Source organism: Neolamprologus multifasciatus, chromosome 17, assembly GCF_963576455.1.
Source record: "Neolamprologus multifasciatus chromosome 17, fNeoMul1.2, whole genome shotgun sequence".
NCBI classification, from domain to species: Eukaryota; Metazoa; Chordata; class Actinopteri; order Cichliformes; family Cichlidae; genus Neolamprologus; species Neolamprologus multifasciatus.
This window is the reverse complement of record NC_140455.1, coordinates 25,247,941-25,273,853: the sequence shown is the minus strand read 5'-3', so window position 1 is coordinate 25,273,853 and position 25,913 is coordinate 25,247,941. Positions and strand designations below refer to the sequence as shown.

Here is a 25,913-nt window from a genome sequence, read left to right as displayed (position 1 = left end):
TGTACAGTCTGTGCTTTTCCATTACGGTTCTTGGAATTCTGGTTAGAAAAAATACACAATCTCAGCTTTGATTTGAAATACGTAGATAAGCATGTGGACTAAATGATTTAGTTTTGAATTATAATTGAATAATAAATTCTTGTGTAATAAATGTAAGCAAAGAATACAACCAGTGCCGACAGACCAGTGGCATCAGATTATAGCAAACACATGCTGGTTTAACCACACAGAATGCACATGCTAGTGCTCATTTGAACACAACTCACACACATTTCCACTCTGACTTAATTCACACTGTGCCAGCATTCTTCGTGAGTGTATGCAATCTATGTGTGAGTTGTTGCGCATATTTGCATTGTTCATTTCTGTACTATAGAGACACTGAATCGCATACTAAATAGGCCCGGCCACAGTTTAGACAGTAGCCTGCAGGCACATATAAACACACACAGACATACACAAGTTAGGAGTGTCAGTAATAGAATACAAATTGGTACTTATAGAGAGGGGCACAAGATGGATACAGGTAATTACAGCCTGAGTAAGACGTGGTGTACGTGTTTAATGTGCATGCACGTGTGAGAGAGCCTCAGCATGAGGTCTATGCACCTGCTGCACTGTCCATAAAAGCTACTTGAATTACGCTGAAAGTGAACTTATTAAAGAAATGAAAGAAAAAAAAAAGGACTATTGATCAGCATCACAATATTTTTTGCTGGAGTATCTGTGCATGTGTTACCGTAGGGGAGCAAGATGGAGAAAAATAGAAAGAAAAATAGAAACAGACAAGCAGTAATAAGTGAGAAGCGCAGGCACATTCAGTCGCATTTCTTTGGACAACCCTGTGAGTGTGCACGCCTGAGTGTGCGCGCACGTGTGTCTGTGTGTGGTCTAAAGGTTCAGGTGTGATAGATGACCTGTGTTTCTGTCTTTCTGGCTGATGGAATTGAGCCTCAGAGCCTCTTCGTCACGCTGTGCTGGCTGTTAGAAATAAACTGCAGGTGTGATTCTCTGGTCAGCTAACACTGATAAAGGTCATCCACTTCCTCCTGAGCTGAACTTCAAGCCATTAATGTCTAATCAGTTTTCTTCTGCGTAAGAGTGTGTGTGTGTATGTGTGTTGTGTTAGGAGAGTGTGGACAGATACGGGGAAGGCGCGAACAATATTTCAGCATAAATAGGCACCAATTTAGAAGAAGGTCATGAAAAATATCTGCAGGCTGTGAACGGATCTTTGAGCAAAAAGAATAATTACAATTGTAAATAAACCCTGGACCTGTTTTGTTTCTGTAACAAGAAGTGACAACGCAACAGGATGAGCCAGCTCAGTGGCATCAGTCTGATACTGCCCTCTGTAGTCAAAATAGTCAAAGTGCAGTCTTTTTTGTAAGCCAGAAGTACACAAGGTGCCCATTTTATTAGGTGCACCTTGTTAATACAAGGCTGATCCCCCTTTGACTTTAAAACCTCCTTAAGGCTTCATGACGCAGATTCAGTGAGCTGCTGGAAACACTTCTCATTCACATGGAACTCGAGTCTCAGACTGAGATATGCCAAGATGCAAGCCATGCTTTCATGCTGTTTACAGCTAATTCTGATCCCATCAACAGAATGTTGCAGCAGAAATCGACACCCATCAAACCAGGCACCATTTTTCCAATCTTCTCTTCCTGTTTTTGGGTAAACATGTGTGAATGGTACCCTCAGTTTCCTGTTAGCGTTCTCTTATCTGACAGGAGCGGCACCCGGTGTGGTCTTCTGCTGCCGTAGCCCATCTGGTTCAAGGCTGTGAACTCTGAGATGCTCTTCTGTATATCCTGGTTCTGACAAGTAGTTATTTCGGTCACCTTCCTATCATCTCAAAGCAGACATGCCCTTCTCCTCTGACCTCTGGCATTCAACAAAGCATTTTTGCCCAGAGAATTACCGCTCGCTCGATATTTTCTCCTTTTTCTCAGACCAGCCTAGCTGGCACAAACAACCACAACACTTTCAAAGTCACTCAGATCACCTTTCTTCCCCATTCTAATGCTCAATTTGAACTTCAACAGATCATCTTGACCGTGTCTGAATGCCTGAGCTGCCATGTGACTGGCCGATTCGATATTTGTATTAACAAGCAGCTGAACAATACCCAGTGAAGTGGCCTTGACAGTAAATGAAGATCTGCAGCACAGCTGGGCCCTGTGTGCAGTGAGATAAAACATCTTGAAGGACTAAATAAGAGCTGATAAGCCTGCAGAGAGAAATTCTTTTAGATAAACAGATAGAGCCTGCCTGCAGTCAAACATTTATAGATGTGGCAGAAACATTTTACTCAGAGCCAAAATATTTTTCTATCGATTTTTAAGTCTTAATTTATTCTAGAGCAACACAGACATTATTGTAGGGACTGACTGCAATTCGGTCACTCCTGAAATTAAGACTTTCTGAGCCAGTGACCTCATACCAATCTTATCTGAAATTGCAACCTTAAACTATCTAGCTTTTTTTTCATTTGGCAGATTTGCACTGACATTTGCACTTTTGTTTTATCTGTTTACTAAAACAGGAGAAAAAAAGAACGAGTAAAACAGAAAGCAGGCCAGCACAAAGCAGCCAACTAAAGGGATATTTAGGGGCATAAATCAAACTCCAAAGACAGCAGGAGAAAAAGAAGTGCTGCAAAACCACTAAATTCTTGTATTTAAGAAACTGGAATAAAGCCCGGACATTTACTTTTGAGTTAACCATCATCATAGTCAAGTGTCAATTAACAGAAAAGTAGAAATGCATTACTAGTTTTTCTTTTTGGCAAGGAGTTTTTCAGAACAACTTTAAACTCTGGTGTGAGAATATTTAATTACCAACGAGGTGTTCAAATGCAAACTACCTCAGTGCCCTTTTCCATTTTTGCCTGGCTCATTACTTCCCACAAAATGCATTTACATGAGCAGACCGAGAAAGGAGAGACAAACACCACAACCAAAATGCACCACGCCTCTGTAATAGCCTAGTGGCGTACCTTGCTGGCTCGAGTCAGAGTGCCGTTGGGTCGATCTGGGCGCTCCTCATCGGACAGCCGCCCGCTACCAAAGCTGTCCATAGAGTGGGAGGAGATGGTGTGGCAGAGCTCCTCGAATGAGTAGTCCCTATCCCGGCACTTTTTGATCTCATGAAGCAGTTTGGACAGCTCGCTTGTCACAGCATCATCTGAGGAGAATGTAAGAAATGTGATCCGTATCTGTGAAGCCAGTTATTCTCAAACCGGGGACGCCAGCAAATATATTTTATCACCGAAACAACAAAGAAAAAAAGGTGGAAGAAAATCTTTTATATGCCTGTGTGATTTATTGTGAGATTAACCTGTTTGGCAGACACAAAACTCCTCCCCCGTCTGCTTCCTGCTTTGCTTTTGTGTCGCATTAAGGCACACTGTGCTAATCACTTCCTCCCGCTTCCCTCCACGACTCTCTAGGTAATCAAGGTAATTATGGGATCTGCTGACAATCACTGAGAGGAGAGCAGATCAGCACACACTCAGCAGGTTGCAATGTCATATTTGTAACACAGGGGGCAGTGCTGGACAAGGTAAGTGTGGAGTGGCAGTGACTGTTATTCTCCACTAAAGGAGCTGCTCTCCATGGCTTTATTCAACCCATATTGCAAAAAGTAAACAATAGTTCCAATCAAGTTTAGTGGCGTTGTTCTTAGAGTAAACTGGACACATGCATTTGGATGATGGACTGGTCTGTAATGTTCCCTTATATATAAATAAATGCTTTATACAAATGCCTTTGTAGTTGTTCGGGTATATTACTAAACATATTGTAAGCCTGAATGCATAAAGGAATGTGCTACATAGGTTGTTATTTGTTGTTATGTCATCTGTCTACACCCAGTTTCTGTCTTTATTTCTACCACTTCCTCTTTTTAGAACTAAAAAAGCTGTATTTAGTCACCTCAGAGCTCACAGTCCAGTACTTCAGTTGCATTGTGTCACATGAATCTGTCTTCATACTTACTCTTGTGTCTCAGTGAAGGGGACGCGGAAGGCGAGGGAACAGAAGTTCGAGGTGTAGGGACAGGACACGTGCGGACAGGCTCCTCCAGGATGCTCAGCTTCTCCATCTCATCCATCATATATTCTACAGACACGTGGAAACAGCGGGGAATTAAGAAGATGGACGATGAAGCAGACAAGATGAAAGCAATGTGAATTAAGGGGAAAGTGAAAATATGCCAGGAAGACGGGAATAATGAGCAGAAAGGGCACAGAGTGGAGGAAGTTTGGAGAGTGATCGAGGAGGGAGAGCGAGAGAGAAAAAAATAATTTCAGAGGCATTTTACCGGATCAATATAATAGCACAGCCTTCAGTATTTTAAACAGCTTGAGCTGCATTCAATTCACACTTTTCCCCGCACCGCAAATTCACTTCACAGCTTCTGCTAATAAAGCAATCTGCTGTTCACGAAGGTAAAACAGAACAAATTATGTGGCTAGGGAAGGAAAGAGGAAGAGGAGGGGAGAAAAGGGTTCAGGTGAAGGGCCAGAAACAAAGTTCAACACTTGCTTAACTCAGGCAAAGCACACGAATATACTTGCAGACAGAAATTAGGTGGCAAATTCCCTGCAGAGTCCTAATGAGGGAGCCGGTTAATGTCAGGAGGAGTGTTTGTGTGTGTGGGTATATTTTCATTATTTTGAATAGTGGCATTCAGCTCAGTAATTATGACGAACAACCACATTTGCATACAACTACACTTAGTACTGGAATTTGTATCCGACTCAAAAAGAAAGACGAAATGCTCCGGCAGATTTATTAAGTTCCATAAACAGCAGAGAACATAAAGTGCAGTGTCTTTATAAAATAATAAAATAATCCACTGAACTGTAGTACACAAGCAGTTGCTGATGGGCAGTACAAAGTGAACTTGTTAATTCAAACAGTCGGATGAATCGTGTGCTGTGAATCAAATGAGATTCTATTCATAACGAGGTGCCTACGGCAACCAGAAAGCCCCTCGACTGGTACAATTGAGTAAATGACAAGTATTCTGCTCTTTGCGTCTCTGTCTGTGCGTGTGTGTTTGTGTGTGTGTGTCCTTTTCCATCTCCTCTCCAACAGGAAATGGCATGCAGCTGATCTTTTCACTGAGTCACAGCTGCGTCCTTTCCCTCTCTCTCACACACATTCACTCTCCAATTTATGCTGAAGTCCAAATCTCTGTTTGCACTTCTAATTTAGAGAGACAAGCTTTTCACGGTTGTCATTTCTGACCAATATGCACAATGACATGAATTTTTGACTTTTAAAAAGCTACTTTCATTTCATAAACATATTTTCTAGCCTCACTTGTGTGCATATTAACAAATATTCCCCCAAACTGTGATTCTATATGCACAGCTCGGGATGTGAACAGCTAAGGATGCCGAATTAAGTCCAGACAGCTGCACTGTATTGACATCTTCAACCCCAGTGATCCACATAATCACTCTTCATTCTTGTAAATACAAGTGTGTAAACAAGCAAATCCACAGAACTGTATTTTAAACTCTATCCATTCTCTTCTGCTTTTCCAAATTAGGGTTGCAGAAGTTATTTTAAACTGTAGAGGAAATCCCAAATATACCAAATAAAGCTAAATGTTAGGAGTAGGTGTACAAAACAGGGAGCAAGAATCTAGTAGGTGGTGCTGCTACAGAGGCTATACGGGTTTTGGTTAGCTTACACTGACTGGTGAGTTACATATATTACTTTTCTGTCATTTAACTGTTTAATGATGTTGGTTTAATATGAATGTCAATGTAGGAGGTCTGTATCAGAGGGAAAAGCTGAAAAACGTTTGAAAGTCCAAAATGTATGTCCTTCACATTTTCTAAAGGATTCTGGCCACCAGGCCTGGTGTTCGACTGTCTTAAATCTGAAGTCAATAACATGAACATCCTGTCTTGGATCAAAAATTCAAGCTGGTGCTGGTGTTATGATGGGGGGTCCAACTGGGCATTGTTTCAATTCAATTCAATTCAATTCAAATTCTTTATTGTCCCAAAAGGGAAATTAGTTTAGCAACAGGATAAAAGTAAACAAAAAATAATATAAAATGACAATAATAGTAGTAGAAAATCCCAGAACAGTTTTATGGCATTTAGGAGACAGGATGCAGTAGGGATAAAAGAAGTCTGGACTCTTCCTCAGAGGTACTCTAAAACAGCGGCCGGAAGGCAACAACTCAAACTCACTGTGAAGTGGATGGTTTGAACAATTAACAATAGAATGAGCCTTTCTAAGGACATTTTTATTGTAAATGGCCAAAAGTCCATCTTGCCAGTGCCCTGAAATTTTGCTAGCAGTTTTTACCAAAAGACTCAACCGATTCTTATTCTTCACCGCCAGGTTACCAAACCAGGCAGCGATACAAAAAGACATCACAGATTTGATAAAACTTCTATAAAACAAAGACAACATCTCAGATGAGACATTAAAAGATCTCATTTTCCTTAAAAACAACAGTCTTTATTGAACTTTTTTAGTAATGGCATCAGCATGAGATCCAAAACACAGTTTATGGTCAAGTACCACACCTAGATATTTGAAACTCTCAACAATCCCAATATCAGCAGTTTTAACGATAGAGGGTGATGAGCTATAAGATCACTTCCTAAAATCAATAATCATGTCTTTCGTTTTTGACACGTTTAGTGAAAGGAAGGACTCATCACACCAATCCACAAAATCATGTTTAAACACCACAGCCTTGAGTATTGTTGCTGACCATGTCCATTCCTTTAGGACACAGTGTACCAATCTTTTAATGTGTTTCTAACAGGGTAACTCATCATTTCACAAACTCAAATCATATCAAACTGGTTTCTGGAACATGCAGTCAAATGTTCACCGTACTCAAAGGGCCTCCGCAGTCACCAGATCGCAATCCAATAGAGAACCTTTGGGATGTAGTGGAACAGGGCAATATTGAATCTAAGCCTCGAAAAATTCAGTAAGTGCTGAAGGCAAAAAGCAGGTGTAACCCACTACTGCTGAGGTGTACCTAATAAAGTGCTGAGTGTACATCGTGTAGTTTCAATAAAGGGCTTGAACAGAGTCCAATTCTGTTATGTAGCGGAGATGCAGACCATCTCTAAAGCTCACTGCTCTTCATTAGCAAAAAACAAATTACGCAGAAGTTTTAGATGTTGGGTTTGGGGGCCGCTTTATGAACTGAAGAAGTGAATTTTAGCCCATTGTTCACTATACCTTTAGCTGTTAAGCCTCCAGAGGTAAGCATGTGCTGTTTAGCTCCTAACTCTGCCTGACTGATGAGAATCACAAAAGAGAACTAAAACTAAAAACTATTTCGGAGAGCAACTAGCTATGTGAAATAATTTTTCAAGATGTGTGGGTAGGTTCTTCGCAACAACAAACCACTTCCACTTCACATATGTAACTCTGAAGCAAGTAGAAGGATAATAAAGCAACAACTCCATGTTAAGGTTTAAAACACAAGACAAATATAGACAATTTTCCCAGATTTTGTTATTTGTTTACGCCTCAAATTGTTGTCGTGCTAAACTTGAAATAGGAAACTTGAATCACTAATTACATCTAAATTGTTCTGCCCTTTGCATCGCTGTGCGTTCCCTGGTTTAATGTCAGCTTTCTGTCTGTTATTTTCTAACCGTGGACGATTTGTTACATTCCTGGGGCTCAGTCTCTGCTCCCCTTTCTATCTTTGTCTCCTAGTTAAGACTGTTTAGCGGTTAATTTAGGCTCTCCTCGTTCGCCTATCCCTCCAATCCTGTCTGTCTTTATCTCACTCTCTTTAAATCATGCGCAACAACACGCCTAACGTACACCCACAGACTACACAATGACAGATAACGAAGGCCTCCAAGCCACAGATTAGAGCATTCAAACTGAACCTCATAATCACTTCAGGATAAAACTGTCTTTAGAAGGTGCAATATGGAGAATCTTTGGGTCCGCGGGGACTGCGGTGCAAACTCACACAAACAAGCACCGGTTGCACACAAAACCCACTGCAGCAAGGACAAGAGCAAAAACAGGGGTCTTAATGGCAGGTGGAATAAAGTGAAGACACTGAAAATGACAGTATGCTTTTTTCTTTTTGGGCCATAAATTACAGTATAGCTGGATATAACTGCATTACTCCTCCAGCCACAATCATTTTGAAAACTCCTAAACATAGTCTATAAGCTGCGTATTAAAAACATTAATATTACCTTGACTTCACCCATTTGCAATTCCTGAGTTTAGTGTTATCACAGAAGCAGTTGCCATATTTAGAGAAGTGTGTAGGTGTATTGCATATTCATCACTCTCCACCATTTGCACTTAGAACTGAAGAAGCTTCTCGGATGAGGGGTGAAAGGTTTTCACGAAACTTAAAGAAGTCCAGACGTTTTTCTTTCCAAGCTCCTTAGACTACTATGACGTGGATGACTGAGAACCTTCAGTTACATGTTTCAGATCAAAGACATTTTTGTATTAGACAAAGATAACCTGAGTAAATTGGTTATCTTTGTCCAGCATGGACAGCATGTCAAATCATCTTATTGGGATCAGTTCGGACTTTGCAAAGGCAATTCCAAAACCGTCTTCAGGACATAAACTGGTGGCCGGATTTTTTCCTTCATGAGCATAATTCATGGTTCCATCGATTATAGCAAGTTGCCCTGAAGCAGCCCTGAATCATCACACTACTGCCACCATGTTTGACTATTGGTGTGATGTTCTTTATATGAAATGTTGTGTCAGCTTTATGCCAAATGTAACGGGACTCAAACCTTCCTAAATGTTCAACCTTTGTCTCATTGGTCCACTGTCTGGCAGTAATTGGGCCACTTATTTAATGATTTAACAAGGGTTACTTCAGTTATCTTTATTCAATATTAAAATTTGTCTGATGATCTGAAACGTGAAAAAAAGTATGAAAGTATGAAAAAAGTATAAATCTGATAGGGAGCAGATGCTTTTTCCTAGCACTCCCACTTTTATTTTGAAACTATGAAAGGCAGAGTACACCAAGGACAGATTATTGACCAAATCAGCCACCTTAAATACGCATTTCTTGCATTCCTTAGGATGGAAACAACAGCACAGGGGCAAAAAGTCCACAAAGAAAGGCATCATTTACTTCACTCATCATAGCTCGTGGTTCTAAACTTCACAAAAGTAGAAACTCTTGTCAGAGCAGATAATTTTTTACCTCATCAAAGCAAAAATGAAACTGATGCCTGTGATGACTGGTGAATTCCAGTTAGCTGAGCCTTTTCCAAATTCAACCGTCGTTAAGGATTTTAACAAGGGATTTTCCTGCTTTGTCAAGTTGGGATGTTTGAAACTACTATTAAATAGCAAAGCAGCAAAATCCAATATGAAGATGTAAGTCTGACCTTTTATGGCATGCCAAGGTCTTGCTGCTCCTTCACAATGTGTGTCGATATTAGTATTCATTTATACACTGCTGGAGAACATCTATTATAAGTAGGGATGGGTACTGGTACATCCCTACTTATAATAGTACCGAGCACATCTACTGGGGGTGTGGTGCCTGTTATCGGATCCGGAGTTAGCAACATCCCCCAAAAACCCGAAGAGGAGAGTCCTGGCCCCTAGCCCTGCCAGTGTAGCAGAAATGATGACGGATGATGATGGCAGCAGCAGCCGTTCTTCTCTGCGTGAGTAGCTTAATGTTGTTCGTGTAATTTACGTTGAGTAGGCTAACCACGTTATTAAATTAATGCATGTAAGGTGAACTAGCAAACATCAACATAGCTACATGCGGCTGTCTTCTTGTTTGATGGCAGATACTCCCTTCACCCTGGCCAAAAAGGCTAAAATGACCAAAGAAAAAGTGGAAAACAGTTAAACATGAGAGGTTTTTGGACAAAGTTTGTGTTTTTTCCATTGTTTAAGCACTGCTTCCAGCCAAGAGTGATACCATATATGCCCCATAGCTGCAGAAAAGGCTAACATTGTTATCTTTTTACAAAAAAAACAGCTGAACATGAGAGGTTTTTGGACCAATTTTGTGTTCTCCATTCTTTAAGCACCAGCACCATTTCAAAAGTACCGGTTTGGCACCGGTATCGGATAAAACTTAAACGATACCCATCCCTAATTATAAGGGTTCTTAAGTAGTTTAGATATGGACTTTATTGCACAGTAGTCATCAGAAATACCATAGTACTATTTATCCACTGAAACTTCCAGAATCTTATTGAATACAATCTTATTTAAAATCCAGCTAAACCAGTAAGACAAGTCAAGGCTAACAGTAACAGTGCATTCCCCCATTGTACAAACTAAATACATAGAGGAGCTTCCATTGTCGCTGGTGAACTGTTAAATCTTTCTTTTTGTTGTTATATATTTAGTGAACTTATATAAGATTCTCACACCTGAAATTTCCCACTTTCTCAATTCATCTAAATCAAAAGTGTGTGCGTCTTTACCTTGGATGAGAGCAGTGATCTGCTGGGATTTTGGTGCAGGATGATCCCTCAGAATCTCCAGAGCCGTTCTTCCTTGGGTGTCTCTTAGATTGGTGTCGATCCCTGACACACAAACACAGAAAACGTGCATAAAATACAAGAAAAAGAGGGAAAAAGTCAACACCCATTACTTAGTCTAACAATACAGGACCTACTCAGGCTTGCTCATGATAATTCACCTTCAGCGCAGATGCACAGAACTAAACACATTCAAGTGCAGTATACAAAAATAAATATGAAGTCAGATCTGTAAACACACCACTCAGTCAGAAACACCAGTGAGCATTTTTTCCAAGATTATAACCCAAATGTTTTATAGATGAATGCAAATTAGTCTCACACATACACATTGTTGCAATGCTAAGTCACAATCTCAGACAATGACACATAAAAAGACTGCATTCAAAAACTGATGCACAATATCAAATAGGCCATATGTGAAAATAAATGTCATTCCAATCGTTCTGATGGGTACCATCAGAAATGTATCAAACTGTAATAAAAGGACATTTACACCTAAGTTAGCATTTCAGGTTTTTATTTTCCCTCCTTTTTTCCTCCTTATTTCTCATGTGGTTTGTACATTTATGAATGAAGTCTGTAATGTGATTAGTGCTTCAAGGAACTGTAAATGTAAAAAACAGCTTCCCTGGCTTTTTTATTTATCAAAAATAACAAATGTGTTTAAAAGAAAAATGTATTATAATAATAACGGCTTGTTGTTTAATGCTCTTCATGTCCCAGAGTTGTGCTAAACTTAGCTTACTGTTTAATAGCATTCAGCTTTATTTAGTTGTTCTTAACTTGGGGTGGCTGTAGCTCAGGTGGTAGAGCAGGTCATCTACTGATCGGAAGGTTGGTGGTTCGATCCCTGGCTTCCCCAGTCTGCATGCCAAATATCCTTGGGCAAGATACTAACCCCAAATTGCTCTCCGATGCATCCATCGGAGTATGAATGTGTGTGAATGTTACTTAGAAAGCACTTAAAGAAATGTGCTTGTGCGAATGGGTGTGAATGGGTGAATGTACAAGTTGTGTACAGCGCTTTGAGTGCTCAGAAAGAGTAGAAAAGCGCTATATAAGAACCAGAACCAGTCCAACTTTCTATTTTTTAGCCTTTATTTGATCGGTCAGTAAATAGCAGACCAGAAAGTAGCAGACACTCTAATGACTGGAGGCCCCGCCAAGTTCAGACGTTGCAATGCTCAGAGAAAATACAGAAATAACCACATTTACCTACTCAACTTGAATGTCACATGATCCTTTTCTGTGATACTAAAGGTTATTTCTTTGGTCAAAAAATGACTGATGCTTACTTAATAGAGCAGTTACAACAACAAGCCATTCTCTACGCGTAGGCATAGAGGCCCATCCTACCGACAGGCAATATTTTTAGCTATATCGGGTTAGAGCTCAGTGACTCTGACAAGTACAGCCTTGCTTTGATCCAGGATGTTAATAAAATCAAGGCAAAAGGAACATGGCCACCCAGAGGAAATCCTGTAGGAAACAGGAAGTGCTGAAGGAAAGTAGGTGGAGGATGGCAATGATGTCAAAAGGACAACAGTGTCCAGGCTGTTTTAGTAAAAGTAACTAACTATACCCACATGACTTCGAGCTACTAGTTAAGACAGGAGCTGTTCTACCTTCGGGAATCTTTTTCAGTCATTGCATAAAATGACATAAGACAACACATCCTAATTATGCAGTTGCAGAGAAACTAGCCAAAACAATAACAAAGCTTGAAGTGAGGAAGAATTTAGCAAACAGATGTTTGGAGTTCACCTGAGGGCAAACTGACTCACAATTTAGGGAAGGAGAGGGAAAACACAACAAAACAAAATTCCAAACATCACACACATATAAGGAAACACGCACAGTTTTTGTTTAGCCGGGGTATATTTATAGACCCACCTGAGTCAAGCAGAAGGCGAACAACATCCATCTTCCCAAAGAGAGCTGCCTCATGGAGGGCACTGCCATTCTCGGTCTACAAGAGACAGAGATAGCATTTGTATATTAATATTAAGTCACTTTAACAATTGAAACTGGAGACAAAAATAGACATCAAAACCAGAAAGCACAAGAGGCGTTACAAAAAAAGAAAAGGGACCTGGGATTAAAAGGGAGCAAAAAGGCAATATTTTGATTTGATACAATCTTTTTTTTTTTTCCCCTCGCTGGCAGTTAAATGAAAGAGATTCAGAGAGATTAAAACAAGTTACATTCCCTCGCCTCCAAACAGTGCGAGGCTACAGCAATTTCAAACCATTACACAAGCAGCAGGCGCCTGTGTGGAAACGTCCCACTTTCACCTCACCCTACGCTGGCCCGTATCAGCCTCCAGTCCAACTAATAGAGATATTACAGATATGATGCAACACACTGAAACCAGCACGGGGATGGTGCCAGTAAGTGTCTCATCCCGTATCAGCAGTGATGAGAGAGACGATTATTCTGACAAGGATACATTTAAAAAGTCCAACAACATAAAGAACAGCTGTTTAATCACACAGCCTGAGGGTGAATAGCACCAAAATAGCTAGACTTAAAGGTGTAGAATTTTTATGTTACAGCATCCTTTGCTGATGCTAATGACTGATATCCTAGGATGTGGAAACACACACATTGGAATGTTTTCCATACCAGCGGGCAGAGTAAGCAGAGTAAGCAGCTCAAGAACAAACAGCCTCCAAACAGTTCCATCGAGCACTTAAAGCCTGCTCCACTAAAGCTCCACCCCACAGCCAACAAGACCCAATATTCACTATCAACATGCCAGACACTAGTACATCCACACAGGGTCTTTTTATAACAGATTCCCTTCCTGACAAAACCCAACAGATTTTTTTATTTAACTAAAGTCAAATCTATTTTAAATAACCTAAAGTTAAAATTTATTGGAGGGCCAGTATTGGGCCGATATTAATGTCCAATATTTGGTACTTGTTAATATCAGTAATGGCATTTATTAAGGCACTCTGCTGTTGGAAACACACGTACAGTACAACTAGCTCCATCCTCCATGCTTCTCATGAAAAAGCGACAAATTGTCAGCGCTTGGGAGGAAGCGAAGCGTGGCTATATGTGGACAAGTTTTGCATTTGATACCAAGGAAAACAGGATGCTTTGTAAACCACGTTGAGCAACTCTCAAGGGTAATAAAACAACAACCTTTTACATTTTATATTTAATCAACTTTGATGTAGTCTACTATAATCTTATAATATTTAGTCGATTAAAACTAAAATAATTTAGATGCCTAAATTCTAACTAAAACTAAATAACTTTTTAGTCAAAGGACTATGACTAAAAAGTCAGATCTATAAATTGTCCTAAAAAGGTCCTACGTTGGTCGGACTCTACCAAATAGCGTGCAGTGAATTTGTCCACTGTATTTCTGCTTCAGTCAATTGTTTCCATACAATCAGAATAATTAGCAAAAATAAGCTACAAAAATAGATCAGGTCAATAGGTAGGGACACTATTACTATTTTAGTGATGTTCAACATCATTCAGCTATTTGAGACTCACATCCTGCAGTCCAGTTGACTCATTCTGCACTTGAGATGAGCAGCAAGCTGGAGGGCCATTCCAACCAGAACCGACGGTAGGTAATGAACTGCTACTGCTATGCCTACCTCAGCAAGAACTATTAGGTGCAGCTGGGAAGACTTATACACACATCCCCCGCTAATAAAGCCAAAAACACAACGTATATATAAGGGAAACGCTGTAACTAGTTTTACTTTGATGAAGTTACTGCTATATAGCTTAACAGGACATCATGATCCTGAAGGTCTTTCTGGAACATTAAACATACTAATCTGTGCATGTTGCTGGAAGCAATAGAGCCCATCGAGGATACTAAGGACTTCAACATACACAAAGACACGTGTCTCACACTCGCAGCCACACACACACATGCTGAACACGTTGCATCCTTCATAGCTGGCTTCCTGACAACACAGATGAAACCCTGGACTGAATAGAAGTCCCAGCCGTAATGAAGACAAATTATCTGGACGACAGCCGACACTGCCAGGAAATTCTGCTCGACGCAACACTACACCACATCAGTGTGATCGTCTTCTGCAGGGAATACTCAACTTTTTCCGTTTCCCCTGACACAAAGGTGTTATCGCCACAGAGAAGGGATTGATGGCAAAATGAAGCTATAACGTCATATGCGACAGCTCCTCTGTCTTTTAAAAGTTCAAAAGGTCAAAGGCCCAGATCTCTCGGAAAAATCCGGCAGGTGTGAATCCAAAGTGGAAACAGACGAAATGTCCAATTTGTAGCGCCTGCGAGTTTCTCACAATGTGGATGTCTCCCCGCAAAACGAAATCTCTGCTGCCCTCGTGCATGAAAGCGGAGGTTGCATCTCAGGAAGAGATCCACCCCCTATTCTAGTACACACATCTTGCCCTCCTGAACCTCCTTTACCACTTCCTGTCCTGTTTCCCATAGCGATTATGCAGTGATGTCATGAGGAAACAAGGAAGGCAGTTCTTACTCCGAGTTTCCTGGAATTGAAAGGCAGATGAATCGGTTTAACGACAGCACACAGAAATGTAGCGCTCACTGCTCATGATGGGACGACGAGGTAAATGTCTGAATGTGAAGGCTCACATCATACCTCTTACTTATGCTTGACAAAAAAATAGGACTCTATATTAATCAAAACAGCTGCACTGCAGGCAATAATGACCTAAAGCATATTTTTGTGCTAGACAGTGTTGGAAATAGCAGTCAGCTGTGTTTGTGAACAAAGATGTGTGTATCTATACTAAACTTTTGCCCTGTGTTGGCTATAGGTCACTCAGTGGCACGTTCCTCCATACTGTAGGGATTTCCCCTCATTATTATGGGAACAGACAGAGGATGAAAGAGTGTGTGAGAGCAAGAGAAAAAGAGAGGAGAAAAAAGAGGAAGTGCGCTGCATGTATAAATTATTCATTCTCACTCACACAGACCTATATGGCATGACTCCAATTACTGACCTGTACACACACGCTCTCTCTTTTACACACACACATGCACAATTTGCTTTCCATTCTTGGAATGCCATCTGTGAGTCACCCACAGCATCCACTCTGCACCGTCAACATTATAGTACAGTTCTGACAGTGCGGCCTTGCAGAAAATACAGAGAGAAAGAACGAGCGAGGCAAGAGGAGGGGAAATGGAGAAGAGCGGAAAGCAGGTGGGGAAAAGAGGACAACTCGACACTCGCTGTGTTTCTCACCTAAGTGGCATTAAAAAAAGCCTTTGCTCTTAAGGGAAGCCATTAAGTCTGCTTGTTTACCTGATGTTATTGCAACTGAACATCAAATGCAAACAGCCACATGGGGCTTTTACAAAAACCAAAACTGTATATTAAAGGGAGTAAGGTCCGAAAAGTGTAGCCAATGCTGTGGAATCATTATTGCTATATCCATCTTTTACGTGCAGTCTATGAGTAAAACCAGGAGAGTCCAATTACTGTGCAACACGGAGATTAAATGAAAACCCAATTTAACAGAAATGCCTACCATTACAGTCGAGCAGTGTTTGACCCCTGTTCCAGGTCAGGTGACATGTGTAGGCTCCCTCTAATTGACCATCAAGTTTAACCAACCAAAGAGCCAATTTTACTCGCCAAGTGTGCAACAGCTACTCTCATCCAACGTATGATAATGATAGCTAATAGAGCAAAAGAGAACTTGATGCCTCTATGCATTATTTTCAGCAACAGACACGAGCAGAGCAAAAGCCAAGGGTAAACTGAGGAGACGATTTGAGATATCAGACTTGCAGTGCTCTTGATCAGTAGGTAGAGAGGAAAAGTAAGAAAAGGGGAGAGCGGAGGATTTGCAGACGTGTGAAGAGAGATGAGGCAAATCAAAGGCGTGTAGTGTTCATCTGCTCTAGACACATGAAGCCTCAGGCCAAATCCCTGCAGAGAAACACAGCTCTGCTCTTCAGATCTGAGCAGGCATGCACACATTCGGGCATAAACAGACACCGCAGCGTGTAACAAGGACAGAAGGCAGAGAAGATAGGTGCAGTGCCACTGAGTCATGCATATCCTCACTGTGAGAGCCTCACAGTGATTCTCATATCCAAGAGGTCAAACTGTTTTCATCCTTCCAGATATGGAATCCACAGTACGGCAAAAAAGCTCATATTTGTCCTGTAGTCGCAGACCCTCCTCCATCCACATGCTATTTATACTGTATATAAACTGTACTTTACACAGCCCAAAAAAAAAAAAGGGAGAACGTAGCATCTGTTACGCCATATGTCTCAGCAGTGAATGATAATAGAGTCAGATCAGATTTTGGCACCAGCAGAAGTTAACTTCTAGAGTCTCTCAGATCCACATAGCAACAGCTACACGTTTTAGATCCATAAAAGCTTCTGGGGCACTGAAGGAAATTTCCTATAAAGGCTTTGAAGGATTGTTTTGTCGCATGTGTGTACAAACTCTGATCGATCCCTGTTTCTATAGCTTCTAAGCAGAAATGTCCCTTGATTAAGAATCAGCAGCTTTAGGGGGCTTTAGATTCTGACTGAGCTCTGAAACTCCTGGAGCTGCTTTTCGGCTTCAATTCTTCAATCCAACAGAACCAACTCCAGTAAAGAAGCGTGAAACAACAACGTCCAACACTGTAAAACTGAATTTTGAGCCTTTTTAAATAAAAACTATTAAAATCATTTAGTAAATCAGCGTTTCTTTTTCATGTAGAGATGTATTATTGAAATTGTGCATTTCTTTCTTATTTTAAGACACCTCAGGGATTAAATGTGTAGTTACTGATACTGACAGAAAAGTGGCATTTCACTAGTACAGCCTACGTAAGATCAAAGTGGGCTCTATATGCCATTTAATGTAAAATGAGTTTCACATAGCTGTTTAGACCTCTGTCTTGTTTAAAAGCTTGTACCTGGACATTGTTTGCAGTGAAGTAATATTTCTGGTGAAAATGTTGAATTAAATAAAAGTTAATTTGTTTAATAAAATATAGAAATACAAAATATGGACTTAAAAGTGGCTAATCCCAGTAAATTATATCCATACAGTGTCTGATGTTTATCTCCGGTCAGGTGATATTGGCAGCAGAATAAGCATCAGCACTCCTCCTCAGGCATCCAAAGACCTCCATGCCATTTAAGATACAGCGCATGCAGTAAGTTCTGGGTCTACCCTGGGGTCTCTTAACAGCTGGCCACACCTGGAAAGACTCCAAAAGGTACTCAAGAGGCCTCCTGAGCTGCTGCCCGAACCACCTCAGCTGGCTCCTTTCCATACAAAAGAGCAACTCTTGGTTAGTGTAATCTGCCAAAAATCTCATAAGCCTTGTTCTAAACTACACATTGTAAAAGGGAAATGAACTTTAGCTGCAAAGTATGCGTAATCTCATTCTTTCACTCATCCATAAGCACCGCTTGGAACATAAAACAGTCCACATTCTCTCCTCAAAAAAAACAATCCAATTAATGCTGACTTTGCAGGACTTCAGAACAAATACAACTGTTTACCAGCTGTTTTAATGAATAATGAATTTAACCTGGTTCTAAACTACACAACATCTGTCACAATGGCTTGCACATTAGACACCAAACCCCCCAAGCCAGCATATAATGAGTGATGACCTTATAACAAGCTGTGAGATGTGAGAAGTATCTATAGTTGGTCAACAGGTAGCTGCAGCAGTTAGCACTGTTGCCACCTGAGAACAGCTGACAGCTGGGACAGGCTCTTGGATAAGTAGTTAAGATGCATGGATCTATAGTTGGACAATGAATGAACAAACAATCACAAGCGGTTTTATATTTTTGAAATAATAGTGCCATTATTGGTACACATTGATGATCTGTCCAGATAAAAAACGAATAAGCCCACTAAGCCAATGATCAGCTGTGATGTTCTTCTGTGCCGGGTCAAAATAAAGCTTGTGGTGTGAGCAATCAAGTAATAAGTCCAAAGAGAACCGTTAATACAGTAAAGGGCTATATTTCTACATTTAAGACAAGTGATCAAAGTCAAACAGTTCAGCTTTTCTCCAGAGAAAGACAACAGTGCTCAAGAAATCAGCAAAGCGTGGCTGCATTTTGACAAGACTTCACAAAAGCAAATGGTCCAGAAAGGGTCGGGACTAAGTTGTATTTGAATCGCCCAGACAACTCAGAATACACAAAAAGACAAAATATAAAGGTGAGAAGAGCGGAGAGGTCCAAACATCGCATCAGAAACCGAGCAGTAATGAAGCTCCACATATTGTAACCGACACGCGTTTCCCTTTCCTCTAATGAAAATATAAAGTGGTGTGTAAAAGGAGGGCCCTCTTTGGAACACCCTGTCCTCTTTCTGCTTCTTTCTTTCGCTCTTACAGTCTGTTCTCCCAATTAACTTCATCCTTCCCCACCACCAAACCATAGGACCCATGTACCACATAAATATACATACAGTATATGCTCTCTGATCAGATGAAGGAAGCACATAGATTCAAAAGAAGAATCTTCCCAGCATCCATGCATGTGGTAATCTGCATATGTAAAAATAAAAACTTCTATTTTCTTTTATTAAATCAGAAAACTGCAAGATGACAGGAGGAAGGATATTTTGAAAGATTTAGCAAAAGGATAAATAATTTCTTAAGTTTTGTAAAAACAATTTTTTTATTTTAATCCAATCTATATCAGATAATAGGAACAAAATGTTAAACTCAAGTACCTACCAGGCAAACATATCTTGTCTTACATGTTTCACTTGCTGTAAATATATATCACTTTCAAAGTAAACACCTCTGAAGTACAAGATTTCTCATTTTCTTACTGACTGGAGCATAATAAGAAGGTGCTGTTATTGTTTAGCGACTCATTAGAATTCGCTAATCCCAAAGTGTGTCCAGCTGTCCATTTTAACAGCGTACAACAAATTCGGGAGATTAAGTTTAAAAAGGAATGTGGTGGTGCCTTCTTACCACGCAGTTTACGTCCATGCCGGCCTCAAGCAGAGTCTGGATGGTGCTGTGGTGTCCGTTGCGGGCAGCCAGGTGAAGCGGAGTGTGTAGCCGAGTGTGACTGGTCATGAGATTGGGGTGGGCACTCACCAACATGCGCACCACCTACCCACAAAAAACACAGCCACACGTTAATGACAAAAACAGTAAACATATAAAAACTAGGCCACTTGTCACCTTCTTACACCTGCTAAAAGCTAAATTGCACCAAACACGAATTTCAAAGTGAAGGTCAAAGGAAGGCCTTGCTTCCTTTTGTAGCCATGTTAGCAGGATTAAAATCCAGAGCAGCCTCCTTGGACCTTTTATTAATAAATAAAGCAATTATATTATTTGTCATCCACAATTAGCGCACATTGGGCTTGTGTGGTTGGGTGTGGTCATTTAAAACAAGGCTTTGCATATCACAGCACATACAGGTCTTTTCTCTGTAAACTCTACAGATGATTGAGTGGGAAAATCGCAGTAGATCACTCGTTTGTGAAATATTAATAGATGCAGTCTGCAGAAACACTCATGCCCCATCCAATCATGCACCTTGGTTTCACATCATCCACTCGTCATTGGATCATCAACTGGAGAGGATGCTTGAGTTAGTGATGCTGTCCAGAACAAGCCTATGACTTAAAGTGTGATAATACTTTCCAAAAAGTTGATTCTGTTCATCTGGACGTAGCGTTTTGTGGGAGAAACGTTTCGTCACTCATCCAAGTGACTTCTTCAGTCTCAGCTGACTGCAGGTTTCCCCAATCTTATAAACAGTACATTTGCATAATGACTGAAACCAGCCCACTGAAGGAACAATGGGCTGGGAGGTCAGTTCCTTAATATTAATTATGCAAATTCTTATGACCATTGATCAACAACCACTGACCAAAACCCACTGATCAAAGACCACTGATCAATGGTCATGAGTACCATTCACAGAGAGTTGGGAAATGGCTGCAATCACAGCATTGTAAGATGGCGAAAGATACCCTTAGGCCCCCTCCTCGATTCAGAGATGGTCTTTCCCTTTTCACGTAAATGGCCTCCTTGACTCCACGCTCAAACCAGCGTTCCTCCCTCCATTGTTCCTTCAGTGGTGCTACTTTCAGTCATTATGCAAATGTACTGTTTATAAGATTGGGAAAACCTGCAGTCAGCTGAGACTGAAGAAGTCGCTTGGATGAGTGACGAAACGTTTCTCCCACAAAATGCTACGTCCAGATGAACAGAATCAACTTTTTGGAGATTTACTTTTCTGGATGATTGAGAATGCATCAAGATTGGATAATACTTGTACTTTGGACTGCTTTATAAGTTTCTTCCTTAAAACAAGTCACAAATTTAAAATGTTCTATTAGTTGTTTAAACCTGCTACCAGCAGCTGTCATTTTAGAGGACAAAATCAACAGTCCAGAAATGAGAAGTCTGCTTTAGTATCACCAAACTTTCTGTAAAATTTCTTTGCAAAATTCAAAATCATAAATTCAAGCTTGCAGTTCCTGATCTGCTTGACTAAGTGGGATGCTAAGTAAACACTGAAGATGAATTATTAGCAGGTATTTTTACCTTTTTCAACCAATCGTGAAAGAAAATATTCTTTAAAACTCCTGTCAAAACGCCAATATATCTGTGGTAAGAGGCTCCTGTGCTTTTAACTGATAGTGAATGACGTTTGTTTAATAACTCAGCTCGCCAACAGGCAGTTCTCTCGAAAGCTTCCTCCCTTTAATGTGCATCTTTGCGCATGCGTGTGCGTGCACGTGTGTGTGTGTAGTAAACTTTTGCCCTGTGTTAGTTACATCTCCATGCAGCAGGAGCTTCCACCACAGGGATTTCCCTTCATTATTATGCAGAGAAAGGAGAGGAGAGAGAACAACCGTGCTGCCTTTATAAATTATTCATTCACTCAGACAAACCTGTATGGCTTGACTGCAATTACTCACCACCTTAGCAGAAAGAATGTGTGATTGCATTTGAACATCAGCAGGCACACGCCTCTGTGTGGGATTGTGCTCGCATGTGCACGCTTTTTGTCACATTTTTGTCACACTTCTTTGTGTCTGCCTTTCTGTGGAGTATAGGCAATATTTGAGGGTTTTTTCCCCCAACACATATGTATCAGTTAAATTGAATTAGCAGTAGAGGTATGGAAGGTCTGATTCCTTTGCCCTGTTAATTCTTCACCTGCTGCTTCCCTTTACCTGCCAGTGAGGAGCTTGGACGGGATACACAGTGCACGAACAGGTTAAAATACAGTAAATCATCCACATTTCAGCCTCCTAACCAGTAATCAACAAAAACATGACCTAGACTGAGAAACCAGTGTGTATCTTTGGGGGAGAGGATGCTCTTCAAAAATCTTTACAAGAACAAATACCTGCATTTAACCGCGCTTTCTTTTAATTACGATCCCTTCTGCTGCCTTTTGAGCAAAGTACTCTGTAAATAAAATGCAGCTAATTTATTCTTCACCCCAAATTGCAGAGGATTTGTGCCTCCTGTCAGCTACATTAAAAGCTCAGCTAATTATTATTTTTTTACCCATTTTGTCACTTTGAAATTTTTTTTTATTAATGTCGTTGGAGTTTCAATTCAATTTTAATTGCAAATTAAACTGATTAGGGAGCAGATGTTTGTATCACATTCTTATGCATGGGGTGCCACCTAAGTCCTCTATATCGAGCAGCTTTTATGGAAATTAAAGCTTCTCCGATGTAGAAAAGATCAAAACCTAAACAGGTTGAGGTATTCTTTTATATCTGTTTTGACTTCAAGGCATTGCATGCTCATGATTCAGGAGAAGATGCATCCATTAAGTAAATACTAAAGTGCTGAGAAATCAAGGTGATGACGTTTTAACCATTTATGTCTATATTTTATAGACGCACCTACATACACATACACACATATATACATATATACATACATACTAGGGGTGCAATGATACTCGTATCGATATTGAACCGTTCGATACAGTGCTTTTGGTTCGGTACGCATATGTATCGAACAATACAAAATTTTTAATTTATTTTATCAACTTTTCTTCTGACGATGCTGCCTGTGTTGAACGCTCAGTGGATCTGCGCTCGACAGTGCAGCCTAGGCGGAGTAGTCGAACACAGATTCACTGAGCGCAGGGCAAGCTAGCGAGACAGAAGCTAAGCTCTCGTTGCAACATGGCAAATTGAACCTCCCCCACCCTAATTCAGATCTGGCGTTTGGAACTATTTTGGTTTTCATGTGAAGTATGACCCTGAAGGTAAGCACGTCATGGACTAAAGTAAAACAGTATGTTGGATGTGCCAGCAATGCTCAATTACATGGGTGGGAACTAGTGTGTTAGCGCAGTTAGCTCATTAACGTGTTGGCCGTCCAGCCCCACGCACGGGGCGATCCGCGGTAGCTCGTTAACGGAGATTTGCCGTGTTGTGGCGTTAACATCATTTCAACGAGATTTACGCTGACAGCACTAGTGGGAACACAACAAATATCACTGCACATTTACGCCGACATCATCCTAGTGCAAAGACAAGTGGAAGCAGAGAAAAACAACAAGCACGCATGCTACAAACTTTACCTGAGTCATTTAGACAGCCGTTAGCACATGATTCTCCTTATGGGGACCTGATATGTTTAATATGCTGCTGAGAATATAGCCCAGAAGAAGCATATAGTATAGCTTTTATTTTGGAAAGAGCCATTTCTCTGCAATAAACTCTCTTTTCCAAAGATGAGTGATTCCTCAATCAGATACAGAGCTCGCAAAATCGCTAGCCCGACGTCCCGGGGCTAGCAATTTTTCCAGTTGGGCTACTAAAATCTATGTCTGCCCTGCCCGTTGGGCTATCGTAGGAAGAAAAATCTATGTCAATGCTTTTGCATTCTTTCGGAAATGTAGCTGGGTAATTATGTCATTGGCATCGGTGAGCCACTGTCAATATGTGACATATTGAAATTGCGTTTGAATTTGCGCTTGTTTTTTGCGCTTGTTTTTTGCTTTCACTTTGCAATCGCGTGAACTGTGTATAGAGAGCGACAGTACTGATTGGTGAGTGATGATAATTTGCGCACCAATTCCTCTGACATCGTCTTATCAATCGTTAGCTTACTATGCAAACATGACAAGTGAAATCTCCCGCAGCTTAAACATGTGAGAGGTTGATCGCGCAGAGAATCGCTGAGCGTTATGTTAGTGCGTGTGTAAAAGCAGCAGGATATATATTTTAGTTCTGCTGAGCCAAATAAGACAGGTCAGGGTGAAGAAGTGACAAAACGGAAAAGTTATGACAAATCAGACTATAAGGCAAAAAGAAAGTGCAGCTTTATGGTTTCATGGACAAAAGAATTTCTGTGGCTGCAATATGACGAGCTAAATAACCAGGGCTGCACATAAGTGGTCCGCAGGTGCGCATTCGCTGTCAAAATAAAAACCCGCACAAGATAAGAAGTTGCAATGCGTGTTTGCGTACTTAAGATTTTCAGGAGGAGGACAGACATTTGTTTAGAACTCTTAAAGATGTCGAAGAAGCTCCTTTAAGCAATTACTGTGATGTTCCTCCACCTCCAAAGAAATGTCAGAAGGAGTCCGAACCACAAAAGAAGCGCGTATTCTCGGACAAGTGGTTGCAGGAGGTGAGCTGGCTTCAAACAAATGATGAACGCACAGAGATGTGGTGCAGAATGTGCCGTGAAAATTTAATAAATGACAAATTAATAAAAAGGCATGAACATTTTTTTTGTATCGAAAAAAATATCGAACCGTGACACCAAAGTATCGAACCGAACCGAACCGTGAATTTTGTGTATCGTTGCACCCCTAATATATATATATATATATATATATATATATATATATATATATATATATATATATATATATACACACACACACACACACACACACACACATATATATACATACATAGATATATTATTATGGAAATGCTTGGACCTTTTCTATCTAACAGTTCCAACTGTCTTGTATTGTATGTTGGATTCAAAAAAATCCCTTTGTCTTTGAAAGGGGGTTGTGTTGGAAAATCCCAGCAGATCAGCAGTTTCTCAGTACTCAAATACTCAGACCAGTCCATCAGGCACCAACAACCATGTCACATTCAAAGACTGTAAAATCACTTCTGATGCTCAGTTTGAACTTCAGCAGGTCGTCTTGCTACGTGGCTAAATGCACTGAGTTGACTTATTGGCTCAAACTAAAACTAAAAGATTCAAAGCAGTGCTTCCCTTCTCGTTTTTCCTAGCGTCAAGTAATGATGTTTTTATTGATCAGATATTCTCACAGACCTGCAGTCGGCCATACAGTGCTGCCAAGTCTAGAGGACTCTCCTGTCGGCTGTTTCTCATGGTGGGGTCAGTCAGCTCCTGCAGCAGTACTGAAACCACCTCAGAGTGTCCATACTGGGCTGCACAGTGGAGTGCAGTTTCCTTCTCATGGTTCTGTGGAAGAAAAAAATGGATATTGAAAAGAGTGAAGTTGAGGGAAGATGAGGGGTAGTGAACTTAGGAATTATTGGAATAATAAAGAGTCAGAGACACGAAGTGAAGTGAGCCATAGAAACATGGTGAGATCCAGGGAAGTGATGAGAAAGGTGATGAAATTTTGAGAGAGATAAGGTTAGGAAAATGGAATGTAAGTTTGATTGCAATATAAGATATAAGAATGTGGTGATTTATAAGTAGGGCACATGTGGGTGAAACGATTGAGATATAAGGGAAGAGAGGAAGAAGGAGGAAGGAGCAGTTAGCTTTATTTATTGGCCCAGTGATATGGGGAAGCTACATTTCACTGCAGAGATTTCTGCTACACATATGAAACACATATCTCAAGTACTATATCATTCTGCATGTACAAATTCCAAAAGGCTATCAGGATTGAGAGACCTGCTAGGAGAAATCTATGGTGTCCTGTCTGTGTAACAGAAGCAACGGTGCCTTTCAATGATTAAACGCATTATACGCTGTTATGTACTTGGATGTTTTTAGCTTTATATCACCTCACTGCCAATTAATCAAGCTCCACTGTTAATACACATTTTAAAATCCCTTAATGCATCACATTTCTCACCTCAAAACATTTACTTCTGTAAAATAATTTCTCAAAATGTTCCCTCAAAACTGTCAGTTAATTACACTTTGCCTCATCATGTATTTTGGCCATCAAATGTGATCTGATTAAAGTAGATACAAATATGTAGGTAAGTGTTTTAAAAAGCTTCTGGATTTGATTTGGATTTGAAATAACTAAAATGGGGCCGCAGTTCATATGCGCCGTTAGGATACATTCATTAGCACATTTGTTTGTCAGACGGCATGCTCAGTTTTGCTGGGGGGGTTCTTAGATAACACTGTGCAAGCTTTTTGTTTGTTTGTTTGTTCTGGATTCCTCAACATTCCTGTCAAGA

General features: G+C 40.5%; 1 protein-coding gene and 1 long non-coding RNA gene across 11 annotated transcripts in view; both read right to left on the bottom strand.

The window, feature by feature from the left end:
• The window catches only part of anks1b (ankyrin repeat and sterile alpha motif domain containing 1B), a 290,075-nt gene that overhangs the window by 161,191 nt on the left and 102,971 nt on the right, over window positions 1–25,913 (bottom strand). For 5 of the 10 annotated variants that reach the window (XM_085138763.1, XM_085138764.1, XM_085138765.1 and 2 more), the window contains exons 4-10: window positions 24,796–24,948; window positions 19,468–19,611; window positions 12,413–12,488; window positions 10,460–10,561; window positions 4,005–4,127; window positions 3,346–3,492; window positions 3,005–3,192 (exon numbers count right to left, since the gene is read on the bottom strand). In XM_085138763.1, the coding sequence (XP_084994889.1) occupies window positions 3,005–3,192; window positions 3,346–3,492; window positions 4,005–4,127; window positions 10,460–10,561; window positions 12,413–12,488; window positions 19,468–19,611; window positions 24,796–24,948 (933 nt within the window). Of the gene's footprint in view, window positions 1–3,004; window positions 3,193–3,345; window positions 3,493–4,004; window positions 4,128–10,459; window positions 10,562–12,412; window positions 12,489–14,608; window positions 17,172–19,467; window positions 19,612–24,795; window positions 24,949–25,913 lie in introns of those variants that run through there. The other 5 variants (XM_085138772.1, XM_085138768.1, XM_085138769.1 and 2 more) reach the window with 2 other exon arrangements.
• LOC146499484 (uncharacterized) lies at window positions 6,495–10,453 on the bottom strand. Its single transcript, XR_014870379.1, has 2 exons — window positions 8,187–10,453; window positions 6,495–8,132 (listed from the first exon to the last, which is right to left on the bottom strand). It is a non-coding gene; the product is annotated as an uncharacterized LOC146499484 (long non-coding RNA).